Source organism: Salmo salar, chromosome 18, assembly GCF_965601325.2.
Source record: "Salmo salar chromosome 18, fSalSal1, whole genome shotgun sequence".
NCBI classification, from domain to species: Eukaryota; Metazoa; Chordata; class Actinopteri; order Salmoniformes; family Salmonidae; genus Salmo; species Salmo salar.
Window position 1 is genome coordinate 13,882,305 of NC_138308.1, and position 18,423 is coordinate 13,900,727.

General features: G+C 43.2%; 1 protein-coding gene across 1 annotated transcript; it reads right to left on the reverse strand.

Moving 5' to 3' along the window:
• Positions 1–2,679: 2,679 nt before the first annotated feature.
• On the reverse strand, positions 2,680–18,354 carry si:dkeyp-121d4.3 (uncharacterized). Its single transcript, XM_014154077.3, has 17 exons — positions 17,663–18,354; positions 17,162–17,334; positions 16,954–16,999; positions 16,735–16,860; positions 16,499–16,603; positions 16,092–16,310; positions 15,282–15,419; positions 14,972–15,079; positions 13,860–13,973; positions 13,535–13,741; positions 13,203–13,343; positions 10,434–10,550; positions 10,226–10,311; positions 8,426–9,107; positions 6,342–8,183; positions 5,893–5,974; positions 2,680–4,534 (listed from the first exon to the last, which is right to left on the reverse strand). Exons 1-17 carry the CDS (start codon positions 18,119–18,121, stop codon positions 3,903–3,905), a joined length of 5,277 nt encoding a protein of 1,758 aa, XP_014009552.3. The 5' UTR covers positions 18,122–18,354; the 3' UTR covers positions 2,680–3,902.
• Positions 18,355–18,423: the final 69 nt, after the last annotated feature.

Here is an 18,423-nt window from a genome sequence, read left to right on the forward strand (position 1 = left end):
AAACCTTGTCTTCTTCATTCATATATTAGCGGTCCGCCAACAAACGTGAACAGTGCATGCCGCCTCCTATTGTGATGGAGTGTGTGGTCGATCACGGTTATATTAAACAAAATACAACAAAAACCTAAATAGTCTGAGTCCTACCCAATCCCATACTACTAAGAAAATAAAAGAGCCATGCTAATTCCGACCATAGTAAAATAACAGACCGTCCCCCCCATCCCCGAAATATATATATACACAGTTGAAGTCGAAAGTTTACATACACATTTACATTTAAGTCACCTTACCCAAAGACATTTAAACTCAGTTTTTCACAATTCCTGACATTTATTCCTAATAAAAATTTATTGTTTTAGGTCAGTTAGGATCACCACTGTATTTTAAGAATGTGAAATGCCAGAATAATAGTAGATAAAATGATTTATTTGAGCTTTTATTTCTTTCATCACATTCTCAGTGAGTCAGAAGTTTACATACCCTCAATTAGTATTTGGTTGCATTGACTTTAAATTGTTTAACTTGGGTCAAACGTTTTGAGTAGCCTTCCACAAGCTTCCCACAATAAGTTGGGTGAATTTTGTCCCATTCCTCCTGACAGAGCTGGTGTAACTGAGTCAGGTTTATAGGCCTCCTTGCTCACACACGCTTTTTCAGTTCTGCCCACACATTTTCTATAGGATTGAGGTCAGGGCTTTGTGATGGCCACTCCAATACCTTGACTTTGTTGTCCTTAAGCCATTTTGCCACAACTTTGGAAGTATGCTTGGGGTCATTGTCCATTTGGAAGACCTATTTGCGACCAGCTTTACTGACTGATGTCTTGAGATGTTGCTTCAATATATCCACATAATTTTCCTCCCTCATGATGCCATCTATTTTGTGAAGTGCACCAGTCATTCCTGCAGCAAAGCACCCCCACAACATGATGCTGCCACCCCCATGCGTCACAGTTGGGATGGTGTTCTTTGGCTTGCAAGCCTCCCCCTTTTTCCTCCAAACATAACGGTGGTCATTATGGCCAAACAGTTCTATTTCTGTTTCATCAGACTAGAGGACATTTCTCCAAAAAGTACAATCTTTGTCCCCATGTGCAGTTGCAAACCATAGCCTGGCTTTTTTACGGCGGTTTTGGAGCAGTGGCTTCTTCCTTGCTTAGCAGCCTTTCAGGATATGTCAATATAGGACTCATTTTACTGTGGAAAAAGATACTTTTGTACCCGTTTCCTCCAGCATCTTCACAAGATCCTTTGCTGTTGTTCTGGGATTGATTTACACTCTTCGCACCAAAGTAGATTCATCTCTAGGAGACAGAATGGGTCTCCTTCCTGAGCGGTATGACGGCTGCGTGGTCCCATGGTGTTTATACTTGCGTACTATTGTTTGTACAGATGAACGTGGTACCTTCAGTCATTTGGAAATTGCTCCCAAGGATGGACCAGACTTGTGGAAGTCTACAATTTTTTTTCCTGAGGTCTTGGCTGATTTCTTTTGATTTTCCCATGATGGCAAGCAAAGAGGCACTGAGTTTGAAGGTAGGCCTTGAAATACATCCACAGGTACACCTCCAATTGACTCAAATGATGTCAATCAGCCTATCAGAAGCTTCTAACGCCATGACATCATTTTCTGGAATTTTCCAAGCTGTTTAAAGGCACAGTCAACTTAGTGTATGTAAACTTCTGACCCACTGGAATTGTGATACAGTGAATTATAAGTGAAATACTCTGTAAACAATTGTTGGAAAAATGACTTGTGTCATGCACAAAGTAGATGTCCTAACCGACTTGCCAAAGCTATAGTTTGTTAACAAGAAATTTGTGGAGTGGTTGAAAAAGGAGTTTTAATGACTCCAACCTAAGTGTATGTAAACTGTATATATATAAATACACACACAGTACCAGTCAAATGTTTACACACCTACTCATTCTTTATTTAATGGTTGCGTGCCACGTCATCGACTATCATCGACTGACAAATTGCTATATAACCCTGGTCCCCCGACAGTACACGTTGTTGTATCCCTGGACAAACACACCTCATTCAGCTCATTGAGGGCTTGATGATTCGTTGACCCTTTTATATCAGGTGTGCTTGTCCAGGGTTACAATGAAAATGTGCACTGTTAGGGGTACTCGAGGACCAGGATTAGGAAACACTGGCTTAGCTGGTAGTTTAAATACCTATCCAGATGTAGTAAGATGTGTCAGGCGTCAGCAACATCTAAGCATAGGAACACATCTCTGTGATTAGCTGATACAGAAATTACCCATCCAGGCTTTGTGATATCTGGCATGCTGCAGCAACACCTGGGTAGAGGAACGCGCCTCGAGTCTGAAGGCTTAACATTTCTGAAAGCACTGGGTTTGAGTTGCCTTTTGTGTAATCATCAGCTTCCTTTTGTCTTGACTAGTTGAATTCAGACGAGCAGCTTTTGCCATGTCCATTTAGATTTGCAATTCATTTGAGTATGTTCAACAATTTATTAGCATGGCTACAATGAAAATGTATGTTGCATCAAAAGCTTGGGTCTAAGTAGTGGATACCATGGTATGGATTTTGGTAGCCTATCAATCTAATGTAAAATTATAGACACAAGTCATATCTTCATAATAGGCTGGTGTTGATTGTCACACCATAATGATATTTTAGGAGTGAAAAGATAGGAATACCAGTAAGTTTAGTAACAAGCCTTATGACAGCGGTGTACATTTATTTTTAAGAAACATTTCAAACAGAGACTATCCACAAAACACATACCCTGATCCAACGTTTTTTTTTACAGTTCTGAAAAACAAAGTGGATGCATTTTCATTATTCTTGATACTCTGTCCGCTACGTCTCTTTCCTCTCAACAAGCACACAATGTCAGATGTCACAACATGCACACCTCAATGTCACCTATGGTACAGACTTAAATATTTTGATTAAATGAATACAAAAACACAATACACGTACAAAATAATGGTGACATAGCTACAAAATATGGTACTGCAATATGGTACACTGTACATTAACACTTGATTTCACAGATCTTTTATTGAAGTTGCAGAATGCTGTATCATTTCCAAAGATGACAAAAATGTAAAATGTACTTCATGTTTGCTCTTGTTGGATGTTCAAAACCTAGTCTTGAGGTCATCCTAGGAAAAGAGTAGAGAGACTCCTGGATAGATTGGAGGAAAATGCAAACCGCTGGTCAGCCACAGACAACCTAACAGCTTGGAAGCAGTGGGGAAAAAACTCAAATGGACAAGATTAAGTTATCTTCTGCTAGCTAACTACAACACTAGAAAAGCTTTAGCAGCAGTGTACAAATAAACCTCTTGTTTACGTGTAGAATTTCTGTTGGATGTGTACACTTTGGACAATAACATTTTCTTCAGAAATTAACTTAAAAATCGAGTGAGTATATGTTTAGACAAGACAGAGACTATGTAAGAATTTCCACTAAACTGAAGACTTTTCCTTAGTTCTCTGGTATCCTTTTGGCACACTTTCACCACCATAATTTACAGGCACTACCTAGTAACAGGCATTCAAGCATCAATTTCATATCTCAAAGGATTTGGAGCAGAATGAAAATGCCAGGGACACGATATTTCCCAATTGTCTAGTTTATTTGTATTTTGCCCAACAAAATGTATACAATAAGTAAAAGCCTGGCACTTCGTGGATAAACAGAACATGCTAATCATCAGTATGCTAAAACTTAAAAATGTACGGTTACATACAGCATTTAATCAAAGTGGATACACCGATAACAGAATGTATTATTTGCAATGAAGTTACATTACATCTAAATCAACCCTTAGGTTGGTATCCAGCACAGAGAGGAAACGATTACAATAGAGAAATTAAAATCCCCCCCCATAAAAAAACAAACATTCATTGGAAATTTCTTAAGTCATCTCAGGAACATCGTTTGCCTCGGTCTCCCACTTCTCCAAAAAGTCCTGCAGGTTCAAGTTGAAAGTATCAATACCTTTACCAGACAGATGAACCCCGTCTGGCCTGTACAGGCCTGCGTCTGAGCAACACGTGATGTTTTCATGGGTCAGAGCGGTGCCACCTAGCTCAGCGATGATGGCGTGAGCTCTTCTGTTGATGGCGGCCCTAACATTGTCCACTGCTTCGCTGTCCTCCGTTTGCCTCCAGGACATCCGGGGCAAGATGTCGGACCAGACCAACCGGCATTGTGGGAAAATGCTCCTCATGGAGGTCAGGTCCTTCTTCACAGAAGACATAAGGGCCTCAGGGCTTTGGGTACCCAGATCGTTACCACCCAGGTGCAGGATGACCACGTCCGGTTTGGGCCACTTGATCTTCAGCTGGTCTAACTGGGGCAGCAGCTGGGCCCACGTCATGCCCTGTGTGCCCTTCCACCACACCCGCACACTGCTGGGGTCCATGCCCAACTGCATGCCAATCTCAGGCGACTTGGCCCTCATCTCTGCCCAATATATAAGCGAGTGTCCACAGATCCACACGTTCCTAGGCTCAGTGTTGGCAAAGGTAACTTTGGGAATTTTTCCTGTAAAAACGCAATAATGAGACAGGTTAAATGTATGGGTTAGCTTCACAGGGGCTCTCATAGGTTGACGTTACCGCGAGGATTGACCTGTGCTCCAGCTCTTGGGTCTCTGCAGGCTGGCTGTTTTTCTTCCACCTTTGGCCCAGAACTGACAGAGCTGACACTCAAGACTATGTTCTCCAGCAGTTAGTTAACTTAGTCTCGTGCTATAACAGAACTCTCCTAATGAACTGCGGTATGAGAAACATGACACCAAAGACACCTTACACACTAACTGACCTAGCTTGATCTTGTTTGTGTACTACTACCAGACCACACCCTCATTATGCAGGCCCTAGCTAGTAGTCAGATTGACAATGTTTATCCCTGTTTTGGAGTGATAACAACACTAACAAGTCCCCTATTCAGGTAAAATTCTCCCTAGCAGTAGAGATACCCTAATCAAGAAGCGTACAGTAATTCTAAAAAAGTCCTAAAAGTATTGCAGCCTTCCTAAAGCTCCTCTAATCCCCGTTTCTGTACTACACAAACAAAAATGCAATTCAACAGCTGAAGACCTATCGATGCAAAGTCTGCTAAAATACTTACCTTTAGCTGTTGGAGAAAACATTACATGTTAAAGCTAGCGAACATGAATATCTGTATTTAGAGCAACTCCTGTCCAGATTAAAGGAACATTGGGAGTCTACGTCGGTCTATTGTTTCTGTTATTATTAGTTTGTCTGTGCAAAAGCACTTGAAGACCACCATGTTCATAAATGGTATTGCATGCACAGTGGAAAATAAATAGTTTTTTCTTTTAAATGCTTCTATGTGAGCATAAACCAAGCATGGGCACTTTCCTACTAGGACATACTTGCGTTACACAATTTTAAGACAAGCACCAAACTGGTCAATTGTTACAAGGCCAGGGCTTTCAAAGCAAATAAAACAGGCATTGATGTGGTCTTCCAAGACACAAGGCTATGCTTTGTGAAGCAATGTGGTAGACATTAAATAAAAATGTTCCCTAAACTTTCTGAGCGAGACCAAGCCCCAACACAATAATAAAAAAATGTATATTTACATTACAGAAAATATCATAGCTAAAGCAATCTAAGATATCACTTAAACCTGATTAACTATGGCTGGAATAAGAGCAAGTAAAACTGAAGTGAAGACTCAAACCTATCTATGTTTCCTCCATAGCAGTCTCTTGACACCTATGGTATCATCTCGTCCTATACTTTAATTTGTGTTTAGTGCCAGGTATGTACAGCTCTTGACTTGTTCTGGCATCACCTAATCTTAACCTAAGCGACAATTTGTGGCTGGCCATATTGCCACATTTCAACCTTACTCCAAGGGTTATCTGGTACCTGTTGTGTTTTTCCTAGTGTCACGAGTATCGTTCTTCCTCTCCTGATTCTTCCGTCTCATCCGCAGGTTAAACTGCTCCAGCTACAAAACAGTGACAAATTGAGACACACACAAAGTCTATCCAATGTACAAGTCCTAAATTAAGCAGATTGGGACTGACTTGCCAGCGTGCACTAAAACCAGAACATGAAGTTATCAGAAGCAATTGAATAGAATTGGGATTCCAAAAATTCTGTACACACTGCACTTTTCCCAAGAGCACTTATGTTGTGTGTAATTGTAAATTCCTGATAACTGCCCTATACTGTAGGCCTATACTGTAAGTCAAATGTAAACAACACCAAGGACTGAAGGTGCGGCTTGTATATCATACACAAATGTAACACAATCAGACAGGTAAAACGTTTCCTAACTTCTACACACGGAATGAAAAAAACCCACAACATACCCTTTTCTTCTGTTTGGCCTTGATATCGTCTTCTGTCACTGGTGGATGCCGAGTCTCTGGTGATTGAGGGGGAGGAGAGGGCTGTCCACCTGCAGAATCAGGGCTTTGTGTTTTGATCTGGAGAGGTATGGTGATATTTTGTCTTGGTGAATCTTGCTGTGCACCAGACACACTTTTGACTGTTTCAATCACCTTGAGGCATCTAGACTGGTTGGTGACTTGGAGGATTTGACTCAAGACATCCCTTGTAGAATTTGATATAGTCACTTGATTCAATAGTTGTGTGAACTGAGTCTTTGCAAACGGTATCATGGGGGAACTAGGTTGCCCATAATGAGTGGAGGAGGGCAAGGCAGTGAGTAGGTCAGGGGATTGTCCCATAGGTGAAGTAAAAGTATACACCCCGGCTGCTTGTTGACCAGCTGGAACATCAGGCGTGTTTGTCATGGATGAAACCGGGGAAATCTGTTCGGGGGGACCTGAGGAACCGGGTGGCAGTGATAAAAGATAGTTGGTACTACAACCCTTGCTAGGCCAACTCTTAGGCGTGATGGGCTGTGTCTTCTCAGGACAGTTCCACTGTGTGGTGGAATAGGAGGTGCCAGGCTGTGAGGAGGGGGTGGGGGGCAAGACGCTCACTGTCCTGGTGAGGCTCTGCATCTGCCTGGCCCTCTCTAAGGCTGCTTCCTCTTCCGGGTCAAGGAACCCTCCATATTCTGAGGTGTCTTGGGGGCTGAGGTACACCTCCCGCTGGGAAGACCTGAATGGCTTGGCTGACCGGAAGAGTTTGGAATCAGAGTCATCGGTGGTGCGGTGCCAATGCCGATCTCCCCGCCTAGATGAGTGCTTCGTCTCTCTCTCTGAGGAATCGGATGAGTGTTTGGATGACTTTGTCCCATAGGGGCGCTCTTGGGTCCTGTCTGCCAGCTCGGTGACCTCTGAGGTGTCCAGATTCAAGCCAATGGCCTGGAGCAGGCTCTTGATCTTGTCGAAGTGCTGCGTCTGTTCCCGACTCTCCTGCTCCCTGGTCTCCTCCACCGGGACTCTGGCTGAGCAGGACCTCTTGTTATCCCTGTACCTGTCTGACCGCCCAGGTTTCTCACAGCGCTCCTTCTCAGCCGCTGCAGGGGCTTTACCCCCATAGAGGAAGTCCTCTTCTTCCACACGTTCAGGTTCTCCCAATAGCTTGCTGTGGGACATCATTCCAAGAATTCCGGGAAAGCCACCACCTTCCTGGATTGCTCTCTCATGAGGCAGCAGCCAGTCTTCGTTTCTGGAGTTGTCATAGTCGGAGTTCTTCACTCGCTCCCTGATGAAGCCCCTGTGTGGGCACTCTGGCTCCTCCTCTGTACAGGGCTCATCTCTGTACTGATCTTCATCCCCACGGTCAAGAAATTTGCAATAAGGCTTTTGAAGTATGGAACTATCTTCCTGAATACCAGCAATCTCCTCTTGCGACTCCTTGACCATAGCTGACAGCAGACCGGCATCCACACCTTTGTTGAGGGTGTTGAGGAAACGGGCGAGCTGGGTGTTCAGGTTAGGGTTCTTTTCCTGAGACTCTCGAATGGGAGGTCGATTTGAAGAATGAGGGTCAAGAGGTGTTTGGCGAACTGGAGAAGGTTGCGACGGGTGCTCTCTAGAAGTCTGCTCATATGGATCATACTTGGTAGATAAGTCAGGAACAGGATGCCCAGCAAGTGAATGTTCATAATAGGACTTCTGACTGGATGTTTGGGTGTAGGGTGGTTGGGCAGAGTGTGGTTTATAGGGTGTCTCAACGTCATAACCGTACTGTTCCACAAGCCTTTGATCAAGAGGTTGAGCTTTAAAGAGTTCAGTCTGGAGAGAATAAACAAAACATTTATAATTGGACTCCCCCCCCCCATTTCATACAAATGATTTGATTGACAAATTGCTCATCATGCTAATGATTTAATATGTTTCTTTTACCAATATATGATAACTATAAAAAGCACCGGCATGGTGGAATATTCCCATGGAATATAACCAGCTCTTAAAAATTATTGAGAGTGAACAAACGATTATCTACATGATTGAAAAGTTTAAAAATGACAACTGACCTGAATTGGGAAAAGTGGACCTGCGACATGGTCTGAGCGTTTCTTCAGAATGCACTTGGGTTTGATGTCAGTGGGTGGTTTAGGTTGTGGAGGAAGCTCTGCCATTCCATGATTGTAGTCAAAGCAGGTCTTCTCCCTAGGCTTCACTTCTGAGAAGAAATTGGGAACTCCACCATGTTTCTCCATGGCAACTATGGCTCTCTTGCGGTATATCAACTCATTGAGCTCCTCTAGTTCCCTCTTCTTTCTTTCTAGCTCATCGTTCATTCTATCTGGAGATCTACTTACTGAGCTTGAATCATTCTTGGAGCTCCTCTGACTGCTTCCATCTCGCTCCTTGCTGCGGCTCCTTTTCGAGGAAGTCCTCTTTTTGCTGCCGCTCCTGTGGTTGTAATCTTTTCTCTCCAGACTGTGGCTTTGTCTCCTGTTCCTCTCCCTGCCCCGGCTCATGCTGCGACTGCGCCTGTACCTGCATCTACCGCCCCACTCTTTGCGCTCCCTGCTCGTGCTCCGCCTTTTCTTCACCCGGTCAAACTGGTCTAGGCTGGGGCTCCTGCGTCCGTATCTCCGCTGGCTGCTGTCGGAGTCCTTGCCACCAGATCCAGAGCCCACAGGTTTTGACCGCAGAATGTTTATGACCGATTTCATCTTGATTGACTTCTCCGAGGCAGGTTTGTCATTGCTGGTGCACAAAAGAATGAGGGAAATGACTTCGAGCACATCTCTTAACCCTCTGGAGTCTAAGCGGTTGGGGGTGTGGGAGGGGGTGGGGTCCTACTATGCTAACATATGGAATTGTTTATTAAAGATGGTCATACCAAGGATCATTTAGCTATTTGATTTGGAGTTTTAGGACCCCTTAAGGTATCAAAAAAAATATTTTAAAAGAATGGATGAAAAATGTAATTTGGCCTTACTGCTAGTAGCCCATGGAAACACATTATAAGCTTCATACATGGACAAACAGAGAGTCCCCCCCAAAATCTAAAAGGAAGTTTGTTCTGAAGTGTCTATCCTATATCTGATATGGCTGATTCAAATCATTAAAGCTTAAAAACAAAAAAAACGTGCACCCATTGGGGTCCTGAGGATCGAGTTTGGAAAACACTGATTTAACCCCTTATTTTAGGCACTAAACTAGCTACATATATACTTCTTAACTACATATATACTTCCATTCTTTTTTTTAAACTTGTACCTGGATACCTTCAGACTAGTCTTGTGAGCATCCTAGAGCAAAACAACCGACATAAGTGTTCGTGAGAGACTCACCTTTCCACAGAGGGTTCATATTAGTGTGTAGCCCAAACGGTTCAGACAGAGTTCCGTGACGCTTTTGGGGGTCGTAGAGCAAAACAGAGAACACCATCGTTTTTGTGAGAGTCATCTTTCCATATAGGAGTCATAATAGTTTGCGGGCCAAACCGTTCGGATGCTACAGACGTTTGTGTGAGAAGACCAATTTTCGGGATGCCTCATGGTCTGACAAACATCGCTCTAGCTCTGCCATCTTTCACTGCAGATGCGGAAGGGCGACATCGGCGGATGCAGTGGATTGAGACGCATCCCATGCAAAAAACTTAAACTGTGTGGTGGAAACTTAAACTGATGGATTTTGATAGGGATTTTTTAAATTATATTTCCACAGGGGCGAGGACATCGACTCTAGGTGGATACATTTTTAGATTTCAGGGTACTTGTGGCTGTGTCAACAAATGACATCCAAAATCATCACACAATGATACTTTACCTTGACTTCATGTTGAAACCAATACTACTACTAATTTCAATCAAACTCACGTGGGATCCTCATCTTTGTTCTCTACTTCAACACCTGTGCCCTTGATGAGGTCATTTGGGTCTCTCATCAGTTTGATGGTCATCTTCTGTAATAGACAATAATAGGCAATAGACAGTTTAATACAACATACAGACAGCCACATGTCTATCCCTTAAGTGATTATGACATCCCCCAAAGTCACTGGCCTTTGTTCCATCATAAACCAACCTTTTCTCTTGCCGCCACGCCCCTTAGCTTGGGCATAGCAGTAAGAACAGGGGTAAGAACACTGTCGATAAGGCGTTTGATCCTAATCGCTTGGTTGCCTCCTTCAGCGGTTTCAAGCTAGGAGAAAATTGAAAGAGTTAAAGAAAAACATAAAAACAACAAAAATATGAATAAAACTAAAATGTGAGCAAGAGAAAGGTGCTTATCGTTGACTACAGGAAAAGGAGGGCCGAACAGGCCCCCATTAACATCGACGGGGCTGTAGTGGAGCGGGTCGAGAGTTTCAAGTTCCTTGGTGTCAAAATCACCAACAAACTATCATGGTCCAAACACACCAAGAGAGTCGTGAAGAGGGCAGGAGACTAAAAAGATTTAGCATGGGTCCCCAGATCCTCAAAAAGTCCTACAGCTACACCATCTAGAGCATCCTGGCCGGTTGCATCACTGCCTGGTATGGCAACTGCTCGGCATTCGACTGTAAGGCGCTACACGGCAAGCGGTACCGGAGCGCCAAGTCTAGGTCCAAAAGGCTCCTTAACAACTTCTACACCCAAACCATAAGACTGCTGAACAATTAATCAAATGGCCACCCGGACTATTTACATTGACTCCCCACCCCCTTTGTTTTTACACTGCTGCTACTTGCTGTTAATTATCTATGCATAGTAATTTTACCCGTACCTACATGTACAAATTACATCGACTAACCTGTACTCCCGCACATTGACTCGGTACCGGTACCCCCTGTATATAGCCTCGTTATTGTTATTTTGTGTTAATTTTATTTTATTTTGTAAATATTTTCTTAACTCTATTTCTTGAACTGCATGTGGGTTAATGACTTGTCAGTTAGCATTTCACTATAAGGTCTACACCTGTATTCGGCACACGTGACAAATAAAATTTGATTTGAAATAGCTAGTTGGATGTACCATTCCTTCAGAAAGTATTCACACCCCTTGACATATTTTACATTTTGTTGTGTTACAAGGTGAGATTAAAATGGATTTAATTGTCATTTTTTTTACAACGATCTACATAAAATACTCTAATGTCAGAGTGGAAGAAAAAACTTGAACATTTGTCTAAGACCAATGAAAATTAAAACACTAATATATATTATATATACAAAAGTATGTGGACACCCCTTCAAATTAGTGGATTCGGCTATTTCAGCCACGCCCGTTGCTGACGGGTGTATAGAATTGAGCATACAGCCATGCAATCTCCATAGACAAACACTGGCAGAAGAATGGCCTTACTGAAGAGCTCAGTGACTTTCAACGTGGCACTGTCATAAGATACCACCTTTCCAACAAGTCAGTTCGTCAAATTTCTGGAGCTGCCCTGGTCAACTAAATTTTGTTATTGTGAATTGCAACAATCTCTACCGAGTTCCAAACTGCCTCTAGAAGCAACGTCAGCACAAGAACTGTTCGTCAGAGATTCATGAAATGGGTTTCCATGGCCGAGGAGCCGCACACAAGCCTAAGATCACCATGCGCGATGTCAAGCGTCAGCTGGAGAGGTGTAAAGCTCGCTGCCATTGGACTCTGGAGCAGCCATTAAACTCTATAACTATTTTAAAGTCACCATTGGACTCATTGTGAAATCTTTGAACGGTTTCCTTCCTCTCCGTCAACTGAGTTAGGAAGGACGCCTGTATCTTTTCTAGTGACTGGGTGTATTGACACACCATCCAAAGTGTAATTAATAACTTCACCATGATCAAAGGGATATTCAATGTCTGCTTTATTTTTTAACAATCTACCAATAGGTGCACTTCTCTGCAAGGCATTGGAAAACCTCCCTGGTCTTCGTGGTTGAATCTGTGTTTGAAATTCACTGCTCGACTGAAGGAACTTACAGATAATTGTATGTGTTTATTTTACCACGTAAGTTGACTGAGAACACGTTCTCATTTACAGCAACGACCTGGGGAATAGTTACAGGGGAGAGGAGATGAATGAGCCAATTGTAAGCTGGGGATGATTAGGTGGCCATGATGGTACAGTATGAAGACCAGATTGGGAATTTAGCCAGGACACCGGGGTGAACACCCCTACTCTTACGATAAGTGCCATGGGATCTTTAGTGACCACGGAGAGTCAGGACACCCGTTTAACGTCCCATCTGAAAGACAGCATCCTACACAGGGCAATGTCCCCAATCACTGCACAGGGGCATTGGGATATATTTGTATTTATTTTTAGACCAGAGAAAAGGGTGCCTCCTACTTGTCCTCCAACACCACTTTGAGCAGCATCTGGTCTCCCTTCCAGCGACTGACCAGGACCAACCCTGCTTAGCTTCAGAAGCAAGCCAGCAGTGGGATGCAGGGTGGTATGCTGCTGGCAAATAGCACACAAATTAAATGTGCAGGGGACAGAGATGAGGTAGTCATTCAAAAATCCTGTTAAACACTATTACTGCATACAGAATGAGTCCATGCAACTTATGAGCCTTTCTAAGCTAATGTTTACTCCTGAAATTATTTAGGGGTCGAATACTTATTGACTCAAGATATTTCAGCTTTTCATTTTTAATTCATTAGTAAAATTTTCTAAAAACATAATTCCACTTTGACGTTATGGGGTATTGTGTGTAGGCCAGTGACAAAACATCTCAATTTAATCCATTTTAAATTCAGGCTGCAACACAACAAAATGTGGAACAAGTCGAGGGGTGTGAACACTTACCGAAGGCACTGAATACCAATTGATATTCATTTTGCTGTGCCAATCGGATCACAGCACCATGGAGACTCACCGAAATGACGCTGAACTTCACCTTCTCCGAGATGTCCAATTTCTTCTCCTCCATGACCTCGGTCAGATGGAAGAACAGCAGCTGGGGGCTCTGATGGCACTTAATGGTCCCAGACAGATCCCCAGCTTGCACCACCTCACCCTAGAGGGGAAAGCGCGTCACTTAAACATGCTGTGCAAAGAATATTAAGGCATTTTTTATTTAAAAAATACCATTACATAAAACATCCCATCTTTCTTCAGTGTGTAAAGTTGTCATACATCAAAGTGGAAAAAACCTAACTAGACTCAGACTTAATGGCATCCTGTACCACATTCTAAAAGTGATCTTACGGTTCTGCGTCGCTCTGTTGACTCCTCAAACGTCTCAGAGAGAATCTCCACGTTGATGGCACGCTCCTCCTTGGTCTCACGGTTGGTGGAGATGTTAAAGTGAACCTTGTCTCCGACAAGCATGGTGGCTTCAGTCAGAACGTCAGCTGCTCCAAACAATAGCTGCTTCTGTGTGCCACCCACCAATGCCTCCAAAAGGCCCTGCTCCTGGAAGGAAAATGAGATAACACATTCTAAAATACATGATTTGACCACCCAAACCTTTCCCAACAAGGACACATAACAATCATGTTTGATTTGTACATTCTTTCAGTACCACGCGTACCTGCTGCTTATTGGAGACCTTAAGGACCGTTCCTGCATGCTGCGCAGTGCTAATGTCCTCAAACACCACAGTCCTCTGGAGAAGCACCTCCTCCACTGGGGCCACTGGCATCCACTGGAGACACAGTAATAAGGACATTCCTGGGTATGTCACAGATGAGAGTGCTAAACTCTGAATGACAGGAGATTTCCCACCATTTTTTTTTTTGACAGGAGATTTTCCACCAGTTGGTGTCGTGGAAAATTGTCTTAAGAATAACACTTCTTACAAGAACTTGTAAATTCAATATAGACTTTAATCCAGAGTAATAAAGCCGAGCCGGTCCGCGGACAACAACTGCCTTCCTTAGGCCCCGGCTCTGCTTTTATGCACATACAATACATAGGTCCATCCTTTATGTAAATGAAGTAAAACCCCATATGCGTTCTGCCACCATTTTCTTTCAACCCAATGGATAACGCCCATATCTGCATTTAGCTCTAACATAGTAGTGGCTGGATAACACCCATATCTGCTTTTAGCTCTAACATAGTAGTGGCTGGATAACACCCATATCTGCTTTTAGCTCTAACATAGTAGTGGCTGGATAACGCCCATATCTGCTTTTAGCTCTAACATAGTAGTGGCTGGATAACACCCATATCTGCTTTTAGCTCTAACATAGTAGTGGCTGGATAACGCCCATATCTGCTTTTAGCTCTAACATAGTAGTGGCTGGATAACGCCCATATCTGCTTTTAGCTCTAACATAGTAGTGGCTGGATAACGCCCATATCTGCTTTTAGCTCTAACATAGTAGTGGCTGGATAACACCCATATCTGCTTTTTGCTCTAACATAGTAGTGGCTGGATTCTCCCCATATGGATATGAAAATAATGCATGCATTGCATGCTTACGCTTGGCATATATTTAGTCATGGCCATACATACAGCTTGCCTGGCCGTTCCGTGGTTCCTACTTGGGGATCTATGGCCACTTGTTATCTCCACTCAGGGTCAGCTGCCAGTCTCCTCTTTCGCTAGCTTATGTATTTCTATTTTCCTTCCCTTAGCTCGTCTACCTTTCTCCCACATTGGCACCTATCATAATTTGCACTGAACTGTGCCCCCACCTTGTCTTTTCCTGCAGGGTCTTCAACTATCTTCTCCATGGTTTCTTCCAGTGTCACTGAGCACTCGTTCAGCTTCCTTACTCTGATGGCCTTCTCCTTATTTTTGATCTAATGAAAACAAATGACATTATGTTAACGTCAAATGTATAAATCAATCAACAAATAATTTCAACAACATTGCTATACTTAGGATCAGAACCTGCACATTGAGGGTCCTAACATCACTCCCAGGTACAAACTGATCATCATTCAGTGTCAACAAACGCAACTTGCCACTGAATTATGTGGACGGGAAAGACACTATACTCACTGTGACAACTGTAAAGTCCACCTCATCCATAATGGTGAGCTCAGTTACACTCATGTTCTCTGTGGTTTCAAAGGGCAGGTTGTTCTGGTTCGCTGCCATGATGGTACCAGAACCACCCTTCACACTCTTTATAACACCCTGGTGGAGAGTACAAAAAATATATCAACAACTAGCTACAGTAGGGATGGCCAACTCTGGTCCCATAGAGCCGCTATGTGTGCAGTATTTTGTTCCAGCCCAGCTCCAACACACTTGATTTAAAGGGATTCTCTGTTACTTTTGTATACTTTTCAGCCAGTAGTTCTGAAAGTAGCGTTTGAACCAAAAGTGGTCCCTGAAAATTGCCTACTACGTCACATATGTGCACCATGTCATTGCACTTGCGTTGCTGTGGGTGCATCATGTGCATCTTGCTAGCTGTCACTCATATGGCGAGGGGCTGAAGCTCATTAGTTGAACTCGAATTTCTAGGGGGCTAGTTGCTTTCAAGCTAGGGACTTTGTGGCTAATTGAGGTAAGACAGTAATTTTGCTCATAGATTATGCATGTAAGAACTACACATTGACACATCCAACCCAATGTGGGAGGTTTAAAAAATATTTAGTAGTAGTCACCAAAGTACTGGAGCATGTCTTTAAAAAATGGTGGTCTCAATTGAAGATCTTGAATAGATTATTATTCGACTCAGGTGTGGTCATACTGAGCTGAATAAAATGGCGTAGAGCTCCCCAGGACCAAAGTTTATGTCAGAATTTGTAACCAAAATGAAGGTGTAAAAATATAGGTATGCCACTCAGACTTCAGACTCACCACCTCCCTCTTCTCTCCAGTGATCTTAAAAGTCTGTGGTGTCTGTGGCCGAATATTAGTGGCTCTAATTTTTTGGGTAACTATGTCGGTTAACAAGTTGAACGTCACATGGTCCCCTTGCAACAGAGTGATGGTGTAATCCTTCTCCGAGTAAAGCAGTGCTCTTGACATGCCGTCGATGTTGGCCTCAATTTGGCCAGGTTTCGGCTTTGCACCAGGCTGTGTGGGGGCACATTATTATGTTAATACCAACAAGGACATATTTAAATGAGAAGCCAAATACTAGTCATAACAAGCCAAGCATATAATCAAGTTACCTTACAATAAACATCTAGTTATGGCAGTGATTATAACTTTAATAAAGTTGACTGAATCATTTTTTCCCGCGTGCTATGGAGTTCTGTCACCTGCTGCTCCAGGATAACATTGCAGACAAAACCTTCAATAATGGTGGAGTTAATCTCCTCAGTTCCTCCTGGAGGTACAGACACATTAGTGGCACACTCCCCGGCCTGGGTTTACAATACAAAGCGGGGAAAAAAACAAGACGCATTATTTAAAATACAATGAAAACCAATGGTTCATAAACTCCTGAAAATGTCTGTTAAACTATATATAGCGAAAAATGTCTAAAGTGACCCACCTTCTCCTTGTAGGCTGTAAAATGCACCCTGACCCCAGGTATCATGTTCTTGGGGACTCCGAGAAAAGCATCAAAAGTGAAGGAATATTTATTGAGATCGTCTCTTTCGATGTAGCCATAAGTTGGCTGTGGGGGGAGAGCAAAACTTGAGAATGCAATGTTTACTAGTGGAGATGAAGAACCTTCCCTTCAAGCAGGATTCTCAGCTTTTGGACTTACCCCTATGAATGAGATGACCCCCTTGGATCTTCCAGGTGGAGGAGGCCTATGATTTATAAGTGTTGAGAGGAAAAAATATGCGCGTCATGTATAAGCAGAACATTCTGAACAGCTAATCTCATGTATGGAAGATCAAACTACTGTATGCAATCAAACACTAATCGCAAAGTGATGATGACATACAAATTGTTGACATAATGATCATTACTTGTCATTGTAGCTCTTTTTCTGTCCTGCTTTTTTGTCCTTCTTTGAGTCTTTGGTCTTCTGTTCATCAGTCTGGGGTGGATCAAGCTGAAGAACCTCAGAGCCCAGGCAGAGCCCCCACACATCAGGAACTACAGTCGTCTCAGTCGGAGGGGAGGCTGTTGTCGGGACGGGCTGTTGTCGGGAAGAGAAACGGAGCCTGTGAGAATTTGAGGCTCAGCAGCACATACATTTCATTAAAAATGTATCATAGAGATGACAGGACAGAACAGACACAGTGGCACTTATCCACAATGGTGGAGGAACAGCATAAGGGTTGGCCTAAAGGAGGCAGACTTGATGTTAGGGATTACTTTTTTAATTCATGAAGAACAAACTAATTGTTCTTGATTGGCCATTTAAACCATGTTATGTTGCTATAACACTAAACATTTTTTTTACAAGTTTAAATTAAGAATTTACAATATGCTCAAGGCACGACAAGTTGTCTTTATAAGATTACCTCGTTTTGCCAGGGTGAAGAAAAGACAGGGTTGTCCACCGGAGGCGGAACCATGAGCGGCATATCTAGGGGAGGAATACCAGGGGGCGGGATACCTGGGGGCATTGGTCCGGGTCCATTGCACATCATCGGATCATATGGTCCGGGCATACCTGGACCATACCCGAATCCTGGTCCATCCATCGGTGGCCCATCAAAACATCCATCCATGGGGCCACCTGGACCCATTGGTCCATAGCCTGGCCCATATCCGTGATACTCAGGTGGCATGGGGCCGTGCATCATTGGATCGCCCATAAAGTTAGAATGTGGACCTGGGCCACCGTGAAAAGGACCAAAAGATCCAGGCGGCCCACACCAACCTGGACCCATGTCAAATGGATCAGGCACCCTTGGGCCCATATCAAATGGAGGAGGTCCATTGCCTTTTCCACGCTTCCGACCACCACCTCGTCCCATTTCGAAAAATTGAACGAAAGCTGCTCGCAAGCTTACGTTTGCAGTAACAACTCTTCAAATGGGGAAGCGAACGTTGAAATGCTGGCTAGATTACCATACTGTATATATATATGAAGGTACATGTATTCACTATTGCGTATCCACAGTTTGTGGTTTAATAAGTACGTCTGGTTATATCCTACGTTAGCGAGCTAGCTAGCTTCATAACCTCACACTAGACATCAGCGAACTTGTTGCGGATATTATGACTGTGGAGACATGACATATATCCGGTGTAGATAGTCAATTCAGAGAGGGAGAGA